The 20,650-nt window shown below is 42.8% G+C and overlaps 1 protein-coding gene across 2 annotated transcripts in view; it reads left to right on the top strand.

The window, feature by feature from the left end:
- The window catches only part of MYL3 (myosin light chain 3), a gene marked incomplete at its 3' end in the record, with an annotated part of 35,101 nt that extends 18,142 nt beyond the window's left edge, over nt 1-16,959 (top strand). Inside the window, exons 2-6 of one of the 2 annotated variants that reach the window (XM_081996727.1) lie at nt 6,273-6,300; nt 11,452-11,601; nt 12,759-12,932; nt 15,234-15,311; nt 16,931-16,959. In XM_081996727.1, coding sequence (XP_081852853.1) covers nt 6,273-6,300; nt 11,452-11,601; nt 12,759-12,932; nt 15,234-15,311; nt 16,931-16,959 — 459 coding nt within the window. Of the gene's footprint in view, nt 1-6,272; nt 6,301-11,451; nt 11,602-12,758; nt 12,933-15,233; nt 15,339-15,454; nt 15,529-16,930 lie in introns of those variants that run through there. The other variant, XM_081996726.1, reaches the window with a different exon arrangement.
- Between the last annotated feature and the right edge of the window lie 3,691 nt (nt 16,960-20,650).

Here is a 20,650-nt window from a genome sequence, read left to right as displayed (position 1 = left end):
GAAGGGGGGAGTTGCAGAGAAGGCGGGAAGCCAGACATCAATAAATGGCTGGAGAATCCAAAACCATGTTGCTACAGGGAGAACAGTCAGTCTACAAAGTGTTTTATATTTCTGGTGCTGGCCGTTGCCAGAAGCTGTCTCAGTTCTCCAAAACGGTTGTGTCATTCTCCTGTCGAGGCTCTGGAATTTCCCTTTGCAGTCTGGAAAGTTGTGGCAATGCATTCCCCATTTGAGAAAGCGGGCTATCAATTTGTAGGCTACTACCAGAGTTGGAAAAGCACACTGATTGAAAAGCACACTGCTCCTTCAGCCCCCAGAAGATATTTGCAGGAAAGCAAGAAGCAAGGGGATGCGAAGCTCTGTGCTCTGGCTTAGGCTGAAGATGCAGAGCATCAGCACCAAAGGTGAGGCTGCTTTGAGTGGCCACGTGCTTGGACAAGCTTCCTACAAAGTGCAAAGCTGAGCCTGTGCCCTGTAGACTCATCTGGCTGTGATTCCTCACTCAGTTCCTCACTCAGGATATTCAGAGTATGGCGGAGCAGATTCAGTCTGAGGTCTTGAAGTTCAGGATTGTGCCGTATTTCTTTACTTAGGATAGGAACCTCATGGGTTCCCCAAATCCATTTCTCAATCTCTCCACAGTCCTTCACTTCCCACTCACCTTCGGTGCAATGGGTCTGCTTCAGCTCTCCCCCTCTCCAGCTCTGTCGCCACCTGGGAGCATCCCATGGAGTGACTCTGAGACCCAGACCTGAGAATCAAACCTTCCTAACCCCAAACCAGCCACGGCTCCGTCACACGAGGCTTTTGCATCCATTTCTTGAGGGACCAGGTGAATCAAAAGCCACAACATGGCAGACTTCATCCAGGCTTATTCCAAAATAAAGCGGGGACCTAGAAGCCATAAAGTCTGCTGGAGTTATAGTAGGAGCAGTGGTAATATACTGCTGTAACTGCTCTCAGGAAACCCAGATAAAAGAAAGATTCAAGATGGATCCATCTTTTGGTGGAAAAGAGTGCAGGCTGGAGAAAAAAAGTGCTTGTGTAATTCCTTATGTAGCAGCATCCTCTGCATGACCTTGAGAAAGACTTTGTCTCATTTTCCTGATTTTGAAATACGTATCTTTTTAATGAAAACCTTCACCAATTCAGCTGAAAATAATGTCTGATTTATATTTTCACTTCACTTTCATTACCAGTATAGTTAGGTATTGTAAAGGGTCAACAATTCAGTTCTCTATTTGACTTCCAAACAATATATTTTCTGCCATTCCAAAACAACCTTTCATTTCAGGCCAACTTGAAATAATTTTCCTTCTGAAAACATTGGGGACCAAACATAGAACTGAAAACAGAGTATCAGTAGAGTTTTATGGCTGAATTTCTAGTCTGCAAAATTTTAGTTATACTTCAGCTGTTCCCCATAAGACCAGGTGGAGCATCTTGTAGTGTCATGTGTCACAGCTCATATACTAGTGAAGAGTCTGTATGCTATACTATGCTCCACTCCCATCAGACCATGAGCTGAGTAGAAATAATGAGCAAATTTCTTAGGGCAATGCTGGGAGCTAAATGTAGATGTCCCAAAGGTGTTTCAGAAGTCAGAGGTGAGACATCAGGAGTGAGTATCGAACAACAGTAAGGGTTGGAGCTCTATGAGACTTGACCATGTGTCAAGATTTGCCCATGGGCAGTGGAGGAATTTATGTACATCATAATTACTCTGCGCAGAAAGTGATGGGAGAGGGCATGATAGGGATGATGTGTATTAATAGGTTTAAAAAGGTCTTAGTGGAAAAAAACACATGCTTGTGAAACACAAATGTAACCTCAACACAGTGATACTGATCTCGATGGCCTTCTGGGCCTCTTTCCATCTGCTGTATTTTTGCCTCCTAAATCGGTCTCCCAAGAGCACAATAATTAAAAAAAAAAAAAACTTTTCCTTCTCTAAAACTAGCCCTGGCATGGCTAAGTGAAAACCTTGTTGTTTGTATTAGGATTCCTCACTGTACTATGAAACAAGAAGAATATTGTTTCTTTTCTGGAGGGGCTTCTTGCTTGCATTGTCTAAATGCTTCCCTTAGATAACCTCTTGACTGGCGGTTAGCAATGGTTTTATTAATAGGACTTATTTCAGACTTAGTTATGTCTGACTTATCATGCACAGAGTTATGTGCTTGATTGAGATACTTCGGGTTTATAAAAAAAATTCCCTGAGATATGAAGCTGTGAATGACGTTAACAGCGCCAAGGGGTGCGTGCATCCCTCCTGGTGTCTCTGGAACAAAACCAGCTTAATGCCATTGTTTAGGCAAAGCAGACAATAGCATTAAGGGACAGCTAATGTCACCAGTGACCAGGTGATGGTCACCTAAAGCCAAGTTTGCTAAAACAACAGGAAAGCTGGCATAATGCTCCCTGTTTGTTATGGAAAGAACTTTAATTCAGACGTCTGGTGTCTTCAAAGAACATGCAGCACAGGCCACACATCTGGGCAGGAGACAAGAGGAAAGAGATTAGCAGTCAGCAGCTCTGGCTCTCATATGGATTTGTACCAAATACCACCACTGTGAACCTTGGTGCGGTGGATGCTCGGAACTCATAGGAATGTCCTTGGCTGTAAAACCTCAGTGGCCAACAGAAAAAACACCAGGGGAAACTCAATTCTTCTGAAGTGACAGTATATTTAAAACAAACAAACAAACAAAACCCCAAGGAAAATCATCCCAGTCTACTTCCAAGGAACTGGAGCATGTAAAGCCATATCTGGGAAAGTAAATTCACATTAAGCCTGTGAGTAGGTTTTGCAGACTCCAGCTTTGAGTGATGAGGGCTGTTCTGCTGACCAGGCTCAGCGATGTGTGGGGTGATGCTTGTGTGCAGTGGTGTAAGTACCTGGAGGCAGGAGTCGATCTGGACATCAGAGATGCCACTGGGGGCTTTCACTCCCTTGGATGTCCGTTGCGTTAGAGCAGCAGACGCAGAGCTGCTTCAGAGCATGGATATGAGTCACGGTTTCTGGGTGCAACACATTGGGACACATTTGTCCACTGCTTGGCTTAGCCTGACACAATTTTTACAGCCTGTCCTCTGGATCCCTCCTGCCTGAGGTCTCTGGGGGAGTCTTCATGGACAACTCTACCTTTGCTCTTGGTGTACAGACATGTCTTTGGTTTTGTGTGCTCCCCACTGTTCTGAGGAAGAGGGGAGGGAAAAAAAACCCCCAGCTGTCTTCAGCCTAAACATAACCCAGGGTTCGTTCCGTCCATGTGCAATGAAATGTTGTGGCTGGGTAAATGATGACTCGTCTTTCCCTACAACTCCATGGTGGTATGTCCTGAGGGAGAAAATAGCAGCAGCCACCACCCACACATCTCTGCAGCTTTCCTGAGAGGAAGTCATGCCTGGGTGGTAGGTCTGGTCAAACCGTCTGCCACCTCCTTGCCAGCTGTCACGCATGGTCCTCCAGCTCTGGGTGGTTTTTTTATAGGAGCCATGATTAGAGGTGAGGCACACTCAGCCCTTCAACTCAAACCTTCCCTTTGATCCATTTTGGGAATTTGCAGTCATCATTTTTTTGCTCTGGTTTTGCAGTTTCTCCTGATCTGCAGTCTGCCAAAGGGCTAGCTCACGCTTTAGAGGTGGGACTCATCAGATCAGAAAAAGCCATCTACATCTGTGCTAGTTGCCCACATTCTTGTTATTGGCATTGTAGAACTGATTGATCCACTCGGGGAAAAGGAGAGCATAACTCATCTTCTTCCCAAGTATAGACCTAAAACAAGTCAAATCACACCCTAGAAGTGCCTGTTCCCTTCTACTGCTATAAAGCAAATGTGGGGTCACTCACACAACTGAATGTCTGCATCTAAGTGTAGCTGAGAGGAATTCTTCCCCAAAAGCAATCCATCATAGTGATTTAAACATGAGTTGCCAGCAGCTCTGGCCTTGTTTCACCCTCACTGGCTATTGATGCCTGAATAAACTCAACATGTAATTAGCTTCACTCAGATTCTCAAAGCTTGATATAATTAGACACACTGAGCGTAAGACTGCTGCTGACAATGCACCTGTATAAATGTGTTCCCCAATGGCTATTTATTTCCAATTAAACTAAGGTATGTGGATTTGGGACAGGACCCAATCTAGGTTACTATAGTCTTCATAACAAAGGTGTGTTTGGACCACTCCATGTGTTAGGAAAAAGGAGAACATTGCTATTCTTCTGGGGACTCCTTTCTTGCATTCTTTAAATGGTTCCTTCTGGACAGCCTCCTGGCTGACACGTAGGTAACTATTTTATTAATTGAATTTCAGTCAAGGTAAATCATGACTGAGAATTGCAAAGTGGTAATCCCCTGAATGAGCTAGTTCAGATAAGGATTGAACCAGGCAGACACAAAAATAATGGCCGATCTTCAACAATTACAGGATTAGTGTTGAGTCCTGCCTTCCAAGCCTACCAGATATTTTCTGGTTCTTCCTTCTCCTAAGCCAGCAGATGCTCAGAAACACTATGGTGGGGAGAGATAGGCAGGACACTGGTAGGAAATATGAGTTTTGGGCTGTCTGTATCTTCCCTGTAGGCCCTCATGGTGTCTTATGAATGCTAGAGCTCCTTGTGCTGCTCAGGGTATCTGGAGACAGAAGAGCATCTGAGGGCTGTCCACTGAACTCTGGGTAGAATAAAGAGGTTGGTGTTGTCATGCTCTGCTATGTCAGAGCCATCCTGGCTGTAGAGCTGGGGAGTTACAACAACTCCACCTCTTAATATTATCAAAATCCCAAGCAGATGATGAAGGGATGTGTCACGTTACATTTCACCTTTAAACAAGGAGACAGGGAGTTCGTGTTTGAGGTTCTCACTATGCCTTTGTTCCACTTGGCTGCTTTGCTAGCAAGGAACAAAATATGATACAAACAATGAGGTGGTTGGCTTCATAAGGAAAATCTGACTCAAAATATGTGGGGCTGTACATACGTTGAGGAGGGGGGAAGGTCGTATATGTCCACAGAGGAATGCTTCCAAGGGTGTGCATTCATATACTGTTAGGACTGTCCCAAATGTATGTTTTGCATGTATGTATTTGCATGTTTATGCATACCAAAATACGGTTTATCTTTATTTATGTATTCACCATAACGGCAATCTGCCAGTCTTCTTATAGTGCAGAAATGTCCCCATCAGCAGAGACACCACCCTGTTGGTCTTCCATGAGAGGCAGATGTAAATTGTGGTGTAAATTCACATTTGTGACCTGTGCCTATTCATTCAGAAGCTTGGACCTTACATTCTGACTTTGTGTTTCCTTCTTTTGCATTTGAGCTCAGCATCGGCCTCTTGGCATCTTGTAGCATTTGTAGCATTTTTGGAGTCTGGAGCTGCTAGAGGGCTGTGCCACCTAAAAATAGGGAGTGAGACAACCCCAAAACATAGGAAACAGGAGGAAATATGAAGTGATGAGAAAACAAGAGACAGATGGCAGAGTCAGAGCAAGGTCCAGAGAGTTGTCCAATATAGTACAGCAGTGGTTATTAGAGGATGCTTTAGGAAAAGGTACAATAACTGGGCAAAACTTCCCTGAAACACACGCCTAAACCTCAAGCAGGGCATTCCTAAGCTAAGTAGTTCTGTACGTTTTGTACTGTACAGAAATGGATTTCTTTTCCAGGACATGGTCCTGTGACCCTAAACACACAGGTAGACTGTGAACATCCACAGTATCCCATGGCCAGCTTTCCACAATCCAGATGTAAGGGCAGAGAACCAGTTCCTTCACTTTCCTTTGAGTCTGATTCATGCCAGCTTCACTTGATACCCCCTAGATCTTCCACTGGAAAAGACTATGGACAGTAGATCCCTATCTGTCTACAGGTGAAACCCTTTCAGTGAAGTAGCCTGGGATTTACCATGGTGCTACCATAATCACCTCTGGAGAGGGCATCCAGAGGGTGGGATGGGGGAAAGAGACTACTTGGGATAGGGGAAAGAGACTCCAGCAGGAACACAGGAGCAGCAGAAGAATGAATGAAGGGCATCTGCAGCCTTCTGGTGAGCGAAGAGGTCCTAAAGGTGGGGCTGGAATAGGGAAGGTGGGGGAGGAAAGAACAAGAATCTATGGGGTCTATAAAATTATTTTCTTAGAGTTATAAGACAGTCTTTTTCATGGACTTCACAGCCAGGATGATGACAGAGACTAAACCAGTGCTCTTCTTATTTGCTTCAGTTTTCTGTTTTTTATCTGACTCTTATTCTTTGTCTCTTTCAGGTCGAATTCACCCCTGATCAGATTGAAGGTGAGGAATATGTGTTTCTCTCCTGTGCACAGTAAATACCATTACTGGGAGGTACTGGCAAGTGCTGGAGTGAACACGGGTGTGGTATTTGAGCTACCTTACGAAGGCTGTGTTTTAATTCATGGCTTTGTTCAAGATCCATCCCTCCTCCAAATCCTCTGTTGAGTTGGTCCAGAGAGAAGGGGGAAATTCATGCACCATGCAGAGCAAGTGCTTATTTCATTAAAGCAAACATCAGCTCTACTGCCAATGAGGCATAACAAAAAAGATAAAAACGCCACCCCCCCAAAACCTCAGTCCAAATATATGCTCTTTCTTTAAGAAAACCCACTAACAAATTACCAATCCTTTCAAGAGATAGTCTCACAACTCTGCTTTTGAGAACTTTTCCCTGTATTCAATCAGAATTTAATGCATTACAGTTTTGTGACAGCTCTCCAGAAACCAGTAAATAATGACAGCGAAGGCATTTTTTTTCTTTCAAAGCAAAACATCAGCATTAGATTCTGAACCACTTGTCCCAGTCCAAGAAACTAATACTGAAACCTCATGCATGAAGTCCTGGGAACACTACCACTGCTTCTGTCCCCTTTTTCCTCAACGACCAGCCTGCACTTACTTAAAGGGGTAATTGATAGATGGAGGCAAATATCTGGCAGAATTTTGCTTTGGTCTTTAAACACTTGGCAGAACTTGGTAGAGCCTATGAAAGATGGTATCAGAAAATGGGTTAATTAGACCAGATATAAAAACAAATAAATCACTGGCTATCTAGTCAGGCTGATTCAGAGAGGAGAGATACAGAAAGAATGATTTTCTGAACTGGAACCAAATGCCATAGTATCTTAGAGACTGAGGCTTTGCCACAGACTTCCAACATTACCTTGGGATTTTCAAGACCCTTTAATGGCTTTAGTTTTTATTTTCTAGTAACAGGTCAAAAGTAACTCATAATTGGAGGTAACTGTTAATTTCTGGGAATCTGCCCCTTTTCCAGTCCAAAAGGCATGGGAGAACCATAGGAGAGGCATAGTTCTGAGCCACAAATCTTTGAACTATTCCAGCAGCACACAACAGTTCTCATGAGTTTTGGGGACTGGATAGGGCCCACCTAGTTTCTATGTCTTATTTTTTCTCTCCCTGAGGAGAACTAGCTTTAGAGACTATATCAGAGAATAGGGGGAAAAAAAGACATATTCAGAAAAAAATGGGATGCTTGTCTGGCCATCAGCCCATCGGAATGGCTAAGAAATGGCAAATTTGGAGCAACTACAGGGCTGCCATAAAAGGTAGCAGGTCTACAGCAGATGCAGACTATCTCTAGAAAGATAAAGTTGCATCTTCTTTCTTTTCTTCTTTTTTTTTCTTACAGCTGCTTTCTGGTCCAGCTGTACTCACTGCATACACAAAGAAAAGTTGGGGATCCAGGACTTGGGAAATAGGATGTCCTTGAAATATCAAAGGGAAAGCCATGTGGCCAGAAGCAGATAACATTGTGTGAGAAAGACTATGAGACCTCCACATCAGCTACAACAGCGTAACAGTTATAGTGTGTGCTAGCACTGGGGAGGAACGTTAAATCTACTCAAGGTTAATCCCACAGTTGGTTCATAGGTTCTGCCATCAGTTGCCGGAAGGAGTGCCTAAGGGCCTGACCATCACCTGGGGACTGATCACTGCTCATCAGTCAGCTCCTCAATTCCTTTCCTCCTGGCCTCTTCTGGTTCTTTTTTTTTTTGTTGTTGCTTTTTTCGCCTTCACCTGACCTTTATAATATTCTTCGATTCATCAGTGAGTAGGCAGACAGATTGGTAGTTTCTAGGTAGATATTTACTCCTAGGTAGAGCTTAGATGCTTCAGATGTAGAAATGTATCTACCGCACAGTCCACAGTTGTCCCTGGATTGTCCCTGGCACGTGCTGTCCTCTCTACTAGTTTGCACATGTCAAAACCATGCCAAGAAGCATGCTAGCAGTTTAAGAAAGTGGACAATCAGTGTTATAGTGCTTGGAACTGTTTTATTTTGAGGTTAAAAACACAGGTTAGAAAGCAAGCACCACTTGCCATGATTCATAGCTGTTATACTGGCTGTTGGCATGACTTGAGAGTTGGGACTCACAGGAACTCTAGAATAGATCTTTTTTATTTCTTTTCTCCTTCCCATTCTCTTCTCACTCTCTGAAACTTCCAGGATTGTCAGGTCTTCCTTTCTTCTGGGTTTCAGTTGCACATGTTTTGTTCTGGGTTCATTTTCAGCTCTGCACTGTACTGTTAATTTTTGTCAAATTTCCTCTTTCAGGAAGTCATCAGTAGGTCAAGGTCACCTGTCATACCTTTATATGTGTTTTTTTTTAAAAAAAGACCTCTAATATATAATAATCACCTCTCTCTCTCTCTCTGTTGACCAGATAAGGACCTAGATGTCTCAGTGAGACTATATGCTTCCCCATTTGTCAGCTGAAACTAGATCAATAGGAAGTTCATCCTATGTGTTAGATATTGCTGGCCATCGGTCTATCACCATTGACCCCAGCTGGTTTTCTGGCAGCTGATTCTGAAATGAGGTGGTGAGGAGAAACAGACAATGCAGCATCTCAAGGTCATTTCCAGCCCTATCTTCTAGGGTAGTCTGAATGTCTTCCTCTTGCTAAGGAAAAGACTTTACTGCACCAGGCTTATTTCCCTGCAAGGATTCAGTTTTATGTTAGCTCCCAAAATATGACTCTCAGGAGAATGGTTTGCGGGTGAAGCCATGTGTCACACACTCCTCTTTACATGTGTTCCTGCCTCATCTGCAAGTAGAATTCATTGGTTGTGGCAAAGTGTATTTATGAAACTGAATTCCTCGCCTCTTCAGCCCCCTAAATTGCTCAAAAGAGAGGAATATGAGCTATTCAAGACGAGAAGATAGGTAGCAATTAGGCATGTGAAAATATACACTGCTCCTGCCAGTGGTTTAACGGCTAGCAGGAGGGCAAAGAAGACCATAGCCATGATGGTTTCATTGCTTTGATGGAAACTTGCATTAAGCCAGCAAATGCAAATGCAAATGGGGGAAAAAAAAAAAAAAAAGCTGCTTCTGTATATTGACAAAATGGGGTTTCCAAATGCACAGATCAGTGCTCTGGTGAGAGACACTTACATCTGATTTTAAATTAAAAAAAAAAGAAAAAAAAGAGAAATGTGATCTGCTGGTAACTACGACGAATCGTGAACCTTTAGGAGGTGGTGCGCAGGGTGCCCAGGCAATCGGTCTCAGGGGGCGGGTAAGCGGCAGGCAGATGAGTAGCTGAGGGACGTGGGTGTATTTCTCATCCACCTCAGCTGCTGAGACCCCCAGGAAAGGACAGAGCTGGGAGTGGGGCTCCGGCCCCCTTCCACTGTCAACAAGGAGCCCATGAAAATCCACTATTGCCCTCTGCTGGAGTGAGGGCTGTCGATGGGACCTGGGCTCCTGCCGGGGACAGAGGAGGCAAAGATCCAGGGGAGAGAGGCAGGGAGAGAAAGAAATAGAGAGCAAAGAGGAGAATGCAAAGAAGAAAACAAGGGAAGTGTTAATTAGTCCACAATGAGAAAATGCATCACTGTTTGAAAGTGTTGGATGAGGAAGGAAATGAGTCAGGTATGAGTGGTATGATAAAAATGACAAGGGAGGGAGAAAGGAGGAGAGGCAAACCCAGCAACATTAGAAGAGGGAAATAAGCAAAGAAGAAGAAAGAAAAAAGAGGGAGGTGGAATAATGAGGAGGAGAAGGAATTGAGAAGGGAAAGATGGAGAAAATCTAGCATGCAGATTCAACCATGGCTGAATGGTTGAATGAGTCAGGATCTAGGGAAAAATAGATATCCTCGCTGTGTTTGGCGAGTGGGAGGGAAACATGCAGAGGGGTAACAGCAGGATTCGGGTATTCACAGCTTTAAAGCCAAAGGCATATTTGTGATCACTCACAGACGGTGCACTGTGCCGTGTGTTCAGTAGGGGATACCAGCCTGTTACTGCTGCTTGTCCCCGAGATGATGCTCTGTCTCTGCAATGTTTCTGCACCTCCAGTGGAGAGAGGCGAAGCTGAGTAATTAGTGTGCCTGGGGAAATCTCCCCTGGCATCCTGCACTGACCCCGTTAATTAGAATCATAGAATCATTTAGGTTGGAAAAGATCTCTAAGATCATCGAGTCCAACTATTAACCTAGCACTGCCAAGCCCACCACTGACCACATCCCTCAGTGCCACACCTACACGTAATCAGTGGTAGAACAGGGACCCTCTCCCATGGGAATGCTCTTGCCAAGATATTGCCGCTCACAATGGTAAGGGACTCCCTCTTTGGCCAGAAGTAAAGAGAAGACATGAGGATATGTTCACAAGGATGTGGTGGAGGGGAGCTGGCTGTCTTGCAAGGGGAAGAGCTCTGCATGGGTGCACAGGGGAAAGCACGAAGATGCAAAACCACTGGAGGGAATGATTGCATCTCCACACATGAGACCTGGCCTGCTGTAGGTAGCTGATGGTATACCAAACCTTACTTCTCCAGGTGCAGTTAGACCGGTGTTAGAAAAAAGAAAAATCAGAAGTTTCTTCTAGATCTGCTCCTTGTCACTGTTAAATACAACAATTGATAAATAATAAGGCTTTCTGTATACCTTCACCCTCCCCCACTAATAGACTGTGGTGTGATAATTCCAGTAGGTTATCATGGCATATCTTGTTACCTGCTAATAGAGGTTCTCCTTTACGTCGGTGGGTTGTGTCAGTGCTCTCTAAGTGTCTAATGCTGAATCCAATATCCAGTTAACTAACGAGTAGAACTGCAATTGAATTCTGTGCCATCCTGAGTGCTCCTGATGAGCTGGAAAGCTCTCAAGGGCAATCATTTCTGTGAGGTTTTCTGCACTTCCTGATGTTAGCTGAGATGGAAATACCATGAGAAGGACATTTGACCTCTCCAATTCCATTCCCTGACTGAACCGGAAAATGCAGGGAAGGAGGAACACAAACACTGCAGATAACAGCAACAGCAAAGCTCATCAAACTTGTTCCCAAACTGCAAAATAAAAGGGTCAGGCAGAGATAGTTAGGGGGAAGGTCTAGGCTTGCTTTGACTTTATCTGAGGGAGCATGGCATGCATTTCATTTAATCTTTTTGTCTTCCAGAATTTAAGGAAGCATTCTCACTCTTCGACCGGACTCCTAAATCTGAGATGAAAATCACATATGCACAGTGTGGAGATGTCTTGAGAGCTTTGGGGCAGAATCCAACCCAGGCTGAGGTCATGAAAGTGCTTGGCAGACCCAAACCAGAAGGTTGGTGTCCTCCTCTGTGTTTGTTTTGAAAAATGATCACTCCACGAAGTATTCTTGAAGCAGATGAAGTCTCCATTTTCTGATGGGAAGATTAATTGTGAAGTAACAAAGGATATGGAACAGCCTCTGCAAATCATTAGCAGAAAAGTAAATGAGGAAAAAAGTGATCTTGCAGTCAATATAATTGTCTCAAATTTAGGAGAATGAATTAATTTAATGGCCCTGTGCATCAATGTGTTTTACAATAACAAGTTTTTGCCTTTTAAAATTGCTTTGATGACAGGCATTCACGTGTGTTTACCACAAACACAGGCATTGTGAAGACATCCAAAAAAACAAAGGGATAGACTGGTTGTGAGGACACAGCTTGTGCTACAAAAGTATGTGTTAGAAGGTCTATAATGACTGCAGTAATACCTCCCTTCAACAGTCACCATACACTGGATGTCTCTTCAGAACGTACAAAATCTCTCTCAGACCATCTCTACATTCAGGTGTTTTCTAGACCACTTTTCTGTCCTTTCCTTCCCCTGAGGTGGAACTGACATTAGGCCCACACTCAACAACTATGATGTGTCAGAATATGGCAATGACACAGTGGCAGGTAGGACAAAAAGTCATATGAGAACAAAATGCCCTCTAATGCTCTTGAAAGGCAAAGGATCATGAAAATGGGATACATAGCCCTGGTCCTGCCTATTTGCTCTGAAGCTCCTCTCCCAGTATGGTTGTAAACATCTCTGTGTTATAGGGCTGCAAAGCAAAGCTGATTTTGTGTTGGGAATGAGCTTCTCCCACTGTCTTCTGCTTAGTTTTCATACTTTGATTTTGCGTGAAACAGCCTTGGGAGTTTAACAATATTTTTTTCCTTGATGTTTGGGTATGTCAGATACTAGGAGGTATCTATCTATCTACCTACCTACCTACCTACCTATTAAAAACTCATATTTCTCTCTTTGCCAGACCCCTTTCCCACTCTGACTATCCATTCTTCCACATGTACTTATGATATTTCTATGCTCTTCTCTCCCCTGTAGCTGGCATTTATTGCCGCAGTTCTTCTACCCTCATCACCTACCCATGGTGGATGCCCCATGGTTAGCTCTCAACTCTCCCAGAATCTACCAAAACTTTAATTTCCATCTGTACCTTTGTAGACATGAACTCAAAGATGATCGACTTTGAGACCTTCCTGCCCATGCTCCAGCATATTGCCAAGACGAAAGACACGGGTACATATGAGGACTTTGTGGAGGGTCTGCGTGTCTTTGACAAGGAGGGAAATGGAACAGTGATGGGGGCTGAACTCCGCCATGTTTTGGCTACACTGGGTAAGGTGAAACTTTGTTCATGAAGTTTCATCACTGAGGTCTTTCCCACTCAGCTTGTCTCATTATGGGTAATCTTTATGAAGAAAATGACCGAGCAAAACTTCAGCTATCCATTGTCCTCATTTATACAGACTAAAAAAATTTCCTTAATAATGAAGCTAAAAATCACTGACCTACAGCTCAAATGTTTGCCTTCCTTCCTCCCTCCCTCCCTCCCTCCCTCCCTTCCCTCCCTCCCTCCCTCCCTTCCCTTCCTTCCTTCCCTTCCTTCCTTCCCTTCCTTCCTTCCTTTCCTTCCTTCCTTCCTTTCCTTCCTTCCTTCCTTCCTTCCTTCCTTCCTTCCTTCCTTCCTTCCTTCCTTCCTTCCTTCCTTCCTTCCTTCCTTCCTTCCTTCCTTCCTTCCTTCCTTCCTTCCTTCCTTCCTTCCTTCCTTCCTTCCTTCCTTCCTTCCTTCCTTCCTTCCTTCCTTCCTTCCTTCCTTCCTTCCTTCCTTCCTTCCTTCCTTCCTTCCTTCCTTCCTTCCTTCCTTCCTTCCTTCCTTCCTTCCTTCCTTCCTTTCCTTCCTTCCTTCCTTCCTTCCTTTCCTTCCTTTCTTTCCTTCCTTCCTTCCTCCCTCCCTCCCTTCCTCCCTTGTTCTAGTATTTTATTTCTCCAATAAATATTATATTTCTTCACCATAAATTATCCAAACATTAGAACCTCCATCTATTCCTTCAACATCTGTCTCCATTTTTCTGCATCTTCAAGAAAAGTTTTAAGATGAAGCACTTTTTTATCAGTCATCTGTTTAATGGAAGTGTCTCTGAAATGGAAAGCCCCTGTTTTTAAAAGAGGGATCAATATTTCTCTGTCCTCTCAAATTTTGACTTGAGAAGCTCAGTTTTTCACAGAGAGTGATGACAACAGAATGAGTGCAGGACAGAAAATTTGGCTGTAACTCAATGACAGGGTTCCAATTTGGATTAGAAGGCACTGACATGTCATCTGAATCCAGTAAGCATTTCTCATGATCAGCCATTTCTACTAACATTTGTCTGCTATTTTAAAAAAAGGTTGAGCCTTTACAAAAGAGATTTGATTTAGACCAAAGGATTCCAACGATGGGTTTTGACCTGGCATATCGATTCAGAAAGCCAAACCTTTTATGCCTAGGAGTTTTCATTCAATGACACGTCCATCCTGTTAATGACACAAGGAATAAGAAAAGAAAGCAGCGCTATTTTTGTTTTTATCATTGATGCTATGGGATTGGTTTGGGGACCAAATTCAGTTATGAAAAAAAAACCCCACAGGGTCAGGATTGTTGCCCTGTCTAACCCTACCTGGGACAAAGAAACCACTGTGGGGACTTTTATGAGTTTCACAGTACTGAAAGAAATAATTTTGTACTTACCCATCTATTTCCAGTAACCCCGAACAATGTGGCAATGTCTGCTTTTCAAATACCAAGAGGAAGTACTTAAATCTTAAGAATTAACAGTTCTGTTCAGAGTGGAGTCTCTAAATACTTGTCAAATACTAGGCACAGACAAATATTCTGTAAATTAACACGCTTTACTCTTCAATTTTCAAATGATCCGTTGAATTTTCACAGGTTCACATCAGTTGAGGACTTGTTCCCATGTGCCAGAACTCACTGATGGAAAAGTGGAACAACATGAGTAACAGGGCACACCCAAAGCATTTTATTTTATTTTAATTTCTATGATTTCAGCTGAAATCACCCTCAAATTTCTCCCTTACATTTCTGGAACTCATTTGACCTCATCCTAAAATCAGTGCCTAATATCAGAATAAGGAGATAGATCAGGTTGATCTCTGTTTAACCTGAATGAAGCCCCACAGGCAAATAGGCAACTAATATTTAGATAATTAAATTAAATTGAATGGATCACTGATCCAAATCAGAGATCCTAAGTTTCACCTTGGAATCTTCCTGAACCTCAAATTCAGAGGCAAACTGGTTGGTGACTCTACTAGGAGTTTGCTTAGTGAGGACTTGGTTAAAAAGTGACTAGAGCCTTCAGGATTTGACACTTAGAGAAAGCTTATTCTTAGAAGTATGAGTATGTGAACATGATATCATGTGGGTTTCCATATTTATTCTGTCTTTTTGGTTTTCAGATCAAATTTTCTAAGTTTGCAAGTACTAAAGTAGCTAGGAAGCAGTCAGCACTACAAACTGAAAAAAAAAAAAATCTCCCCCTCTTCTCTCTCACTCTCTTTTGGTTCTTTGAACTGTGTTTTTTAAATTCTTAAAAAGACCAGCAGTACTGAACAGGTATTTTGTTTTCCACCCAGGGGAGAGGTTGACTGAAGAGGAAGTTGATAAGCTAATGGCTGGTCAGGAAGATGCCAATGGTTGCATCAACTATGAAGGTAGGTATGATCACTCCGTTCTGAGCAGTGCTCATGTTTGAAGGCTTAGAATCACAGAATCATTAAGGTTGGAAAAGACCTCTAAGATCATCAAGTCCAACTGTCAACCCAACACCACTATGCCCACTAAACCATGTCCTGAGTTATCCTGAGAAAATTTAAGCCTGTGGAAGATCTGACTCCCAAAGATCAGGATGTGTGCTTTTCCAAATTTTAGACCAATTCAGATTCCATAATTAATCTGATATACTCTATCTGTTGAACGTTACTTGTATTTTTCATAGCTGGCTGGCCATGGCCCTTTCAGGAGTTGGGGCTGTATATTCTTATTTTGTATGCCTTTTAAAAAAAAAAATTATTTTTTCTACCTGCTCCCACAGTTCCTTGTCCTCTCAAAAAGAGATACACATTCCTTTTGAGACTTCCTTACAGAAAGTCAATAAATTTTCTTTCAAAATAAATAAAAAAATAAATTTTCTTTCAAAAATTCAGCAAAAAATGTTATCCTTAGCATCTTCTTTGTTCTCCTAAGAATCCTACAAGACGTTCCAAAGATCTTCCATTTTATTTCATGGCTATCGTAGAAAGACAGAATAAAAGGGTTTGGTCATGAGGAAGTGGACCATGTCTCTCTCCTGCATCTTGCAAGCCTAGATGCTTCAGGCTGTTCAATAAAATCACAAAATTCTAATAAGGCTCATGAACACACATTATCATACACAGCTGAGTCCTTCTTAAGGCTAACCGGTGACTGGCAATTGTATCACCTTGGTGGTTTAGCTGGTCTGTCATATTCACTGAACCTTTTATGAAAGTTTGGGTTGGTGGTCTCCTACTTAAAAATGCTATAGCAGTGATTTGAGCTCAGGGAAACGTTTCTTACAAGTAGTTTATTGGTAGAAATCTGCAGATTCAACCTACCCAAATGACTCATGAACTTATGCTGAATTCAGAGAAATTCATAGAATTGGAGAGATTATTGGGAAGGAAACAAATATTTCCTTAGTGCGAAATGTATTTTTGCTTTCTCTTTTGAATTTCATAATCAGATATAATGAATGGGGTTTTTTTAATGGAGAAAATTGGAATCCAGAACTTTTTGAAACAAAAACTTAATTTGGTTTTGAAATACCTTGCTTGCTTCTAAAACTGAGTTCACTGGAGAGATACAGTCATGATACCTGACTTGGTGACCTGCTGTGGATGCTGGAGGTTCACTCCAGAGGCACCTTCAGTGCCTCCTGACTTAGTAGACATGTGCTGAAGTCTTGAAAGCCTTGCAGGATGAGGACCCAGGGTTTCTCATGGCTGTATACTTTGGAAAGACAGTTCTATACGGCAGTCAGGATAAGGGATTAAGCAAGCTATGGACCAACTGATGTGGTTGTTCCTTTCCACCAGCTGCCTGGACTGCTGGCCACACTGCACTGTACGTATATTATCCTAAGGACTTACAAAGTATTTAGCACCTGGTATCTGGATTCTTATTTGCAAAGTGACCTGGTCTGCACTGCATCAGAAGAATAGTGACTTTAAATAACAATCGATCTGAGATACCCAGGATCTGAGTTCAATGAAGGGAAATTGAGAAATGATCCTTCTCTTTTTCTTGTTTCCAGCTTTTGTGAAACACATCATGGCTAACTGAATGCCAGGTGAGTCTCTTCTGTCCTCCTTGCATATCCTATTATTTTGTTTTTTGCATCTGAGATAAGCTTGAAGAATGTGTGAGTAATCAAAAAGAGTGAATATTTTCAGCATGCTGTACAAAGAATTAGGACAGGAATGAGTAAAATGTTATATTCATCCTACCAAGTACACAGAAAATCGGTGACCTTTCTGCAATTGTCTGGTAAATCTGGACACCTTTATTTTAGAAGTCCAATATAATACATCCTAAAAAGATTTGATTTCCAAGGAATAAGTGTTTATTCCTTTATGATTGACTGGAAACTTCAAAGACTGCATATTTTTCATGTCCACTTGCAAGTCCCTGCTCCTAGACTTCTCCTAAAAAGGCAAGGAGATAGAATTGATCTGACTAGAGAAAGAGTAGGCAAAAAATACAAAGAAAAGTAGATAAGGAGGAGTAATGCATGCTTATGTTGCTGAACCTACACTTGGAGGATAATTACTGGCCTTCCGTAAATCTGGCTCCCAACATCTGGCAAATGGGTTGGTTTTCCAGGAAAAGACGTGGGCTTTGTCCAGCACATCTTCTGGCTTTATTCAATAGTGTTCTCCAAACCACAGTACCATTAAGGGTATCTCTGTCTCGCCCTTGCAAATGAGCTGAACTTTATTTCCAGTATTTCCTGGTCATAATTTATTTTTGTATTCCTGGAAAAGGTACCTGCTATTTTCAACTGGCATTCACCATTATTTATCTCTGCTCAGCTCCTGGGGAAAGTCTGACCTGAGGGTTAACCAACCCCATCTATTCTGCAAAGTATCTGATTGACTAGGAAAAGCATTGGCTTCCTTCAGATTTTTTCTGTTTGTTTTGGGTATTATTTGGTTGTTGTTTTTTTTTTTTTTCTTCTGCTTCGGTTTCTTTTTCTACTCTGTCCTGACCAGGCCTGGCTTTGTTTTGCTTTTGGAACTGACATTATCCCAGCCCACTGAAACCTGTCTGCTGTGTGGTGACTTTTGATTATGTTCACTGGCACCCTGGGAGAGAATTAATTAGGAGTCACATGCAGGTCTTCGGGACTTTTGTTCTAATATGTAATTGAACAAAATGTAAACTGCCTAAAAAGACGACTGACTTTTTTTATTATTATGGTCCAGTTTTCTTTCTTAAAGGCATTTATCTTCACTGAACATGCACTCAGTTTTCCAATACTGGCTCCCAGTTTTTGATTCCAAAGATCTGGACTGGCCCACAGCCATAGTGGGTAATCCCACAGCTAGCGTGATCCTTACTTGTTGTTTAGAGATATTTTCAATCCTTAATTCTATCTTAAACCCACTGCCATGGGAAATTCACATTCCGATGCCAAAAGTCTTTCTAGTGACGTAAAGCAACGCCAGCCACTGAAGAAGACAAGTGAGCACTGGTAAGCTGTAAAGCTGGCACAGGGCTGCGAGCTGCAGCATAGGGTCAGCAAAAGTGTCTTTGCTTATGGCAGGTTTGGAAAGGCAGCTGAGAGCTCCTGACTCACAGGGAACCGATGTGCCACTGATTTGCCAATGAGCCATGATGGGCGTCATTCAGGGGTGACATCTTCCACTCCCTGCTGTGTTGCTGTTGGCATGTTTAGGGAGACAGATGCAGGCTTTACCCTTGAAAGGGTGATGGCCCTTTGCCATAGAGCATATAACAAACAAATCCCAAAACACTGGATTTGAACTCAGTGGGAATCTGGATCTGAGTCCAAAAATAAAGTAGTGGCTCGTGTTTCTTGGCCATTCCCATATGCTGGAGGAAAGCTAGAGCTGTATCCCAATTTAAGAACTGAACCGTGTCTTTCCTTTTCTCTCTCAAGCATAGTTGTTGTGACTGCTCCGTATTGACTTTTCTTATATAGAGCCCCTCCACTGGCTTGTCCCCAGGTGCTATGTACTATTTATAGCGTAATCAGTTACATCTTCAGTTAGTGACTCTTCCAACTGTTTTTTTCAGCCCGCCAAGGTCAGGTGTTCTTCAGGATTATAGCCAACTAGTCTTCCTTCACAGTCGACATTGCTGTAGGAAACACTCCCAGATTGGTTACACATCTACTCCTTACGTTCTTCAGTGGGAAAAACATGGTCATCAGAAGACATTAACCTTTCTCACATAGGCAGAAAGCACTATACCCTACTTGTGGTCCAGTGACCACCGTAGTGTGGAGCAGAACTGTGGGATATGTGCAGTGGACTACATGCCCTCCCTGTGAAGGAAATGCACACAACTCCCCCCCTGCCAAGCAACTGAATGTGTGATGAGCAGAGACAACCTTATCTCATGGCGTATCTCTTGGGTGCGTATCCATTCATGGGAGCTGATCAAACAGCACAAAATGCTGGGAAGGAACATCCTTGGAGGCAAGCTGGATGTTGTCTAAATTGTTCAGATACCTACTTCTCTAACACAGACCTTGTTTTAAAAATATACCCTATTTAACTTTAAAACTGTAAGCTCAAGTAGTAGAGCAGTACAGCTGGAGGGGCTGTCCACAGTGTGTACACAAAGGCTCAATTTGGTGTCCCACACGTAGGTTCTTGGTGTTGTTTTAGATGCTTCAGGGGTCTCAGATATCCATGGCCTCACAGATGGGATGCAGAGTCCACAGCAGACTGTGGCTTGAACTCATGTGAAATCCTAGAATATGCCATCAGTATTTGACACGTTGCCATAGTCTTCCACGGCTCCCATCAGATAAAGATGCCTACAAGTAAGTGTCTACATGAAAGCAGGGTATCTCTGTTTCCAGACCTAAAAGAGGTCCAGTTAGATGGAGCATGCAGAGTGATTCACCTCATCTGAAGAACGGACATAGATGCAGTGAGTCCAGCTGCCAATGTTGAGGAGGACAAAACTCTCACGAACCCTGTGTCATATTTGCCATGTGTATGGGGATGTTCTGAATGCCTTGGGGATCTCAGATTGCATCAGATGCTTACAGTTCAGGAACTGAATCCTGCCTGAAATCTAGATGTTAGCTAAGAGAAATCCCTGTGCTCAAATGTTGCTGATGGGAGACTGACTACCCGTAACAGAAGAATAAATGAAGTAGGAGAAACTGTCTAGCGGTTCAGGAACAGGACTGTTTTTCTGGAAAGCTGAGTCTTTACCATAGCTGCATATGTGAGATGACTATATTGACTCCCATGCCTGTTTCCCATGTTTTCTCCATCATTTACACATTGAGTGTAAGATTGTGGGGTTGGGACTGACTAAGGGTATTTTGTCACGTTGTGCGATTGCTCTCTGATGTCAGTTGGCATCTTCATAGAGCAGACACACTCAGCTGCAGGCCTTGCTGCCAATAAGCTGAGTGCAGATGCATGAGATGACTGAGGCTGATTCCTGGTAGTGGTGTTTTTTCTTCTTTCTTCCTCTAATTCTTAAAAATAACTTTATTTTTAGGACAAGATAGGCGCCGAGAACCCCAGATGCTGGCCTTGGATTTCGATGTCATGGAATGTCTTCTCATTTTTCATCCCAGATTCCCATTACAGAGCTACAAAATGTGCTGTCCCTAAAGTTATTTGGATGAATGTTTTTTTGTTTGTTTTGTCTTGTTTCTTTGTGGGAAGAGGGTGGCTTCTGTGGAGATTTTATACATTCAGGAAACTGAAGAACCTGGAATCTGAACTATGAATACCTGGGCATTGTAATTTTTTTCTGATAC

Source organism: Phaethon aethereus (genome assembly GCF_964289735.1).
Source record: "Phaethon aethereus genome assembly, chromosome: 2".
NCBI classification, from domain to species: domain Eukaryota; kingdom Metazoa; phylum Chordata; class Aves; order Phaethontiformes; family Phaethontidae; genus Phaethon; species Phaethon aethereus.
Note: the sequence above shows the minus strand (reverse complement) of the source record. Positions and strands in the feature narration are given on the sequence as shown.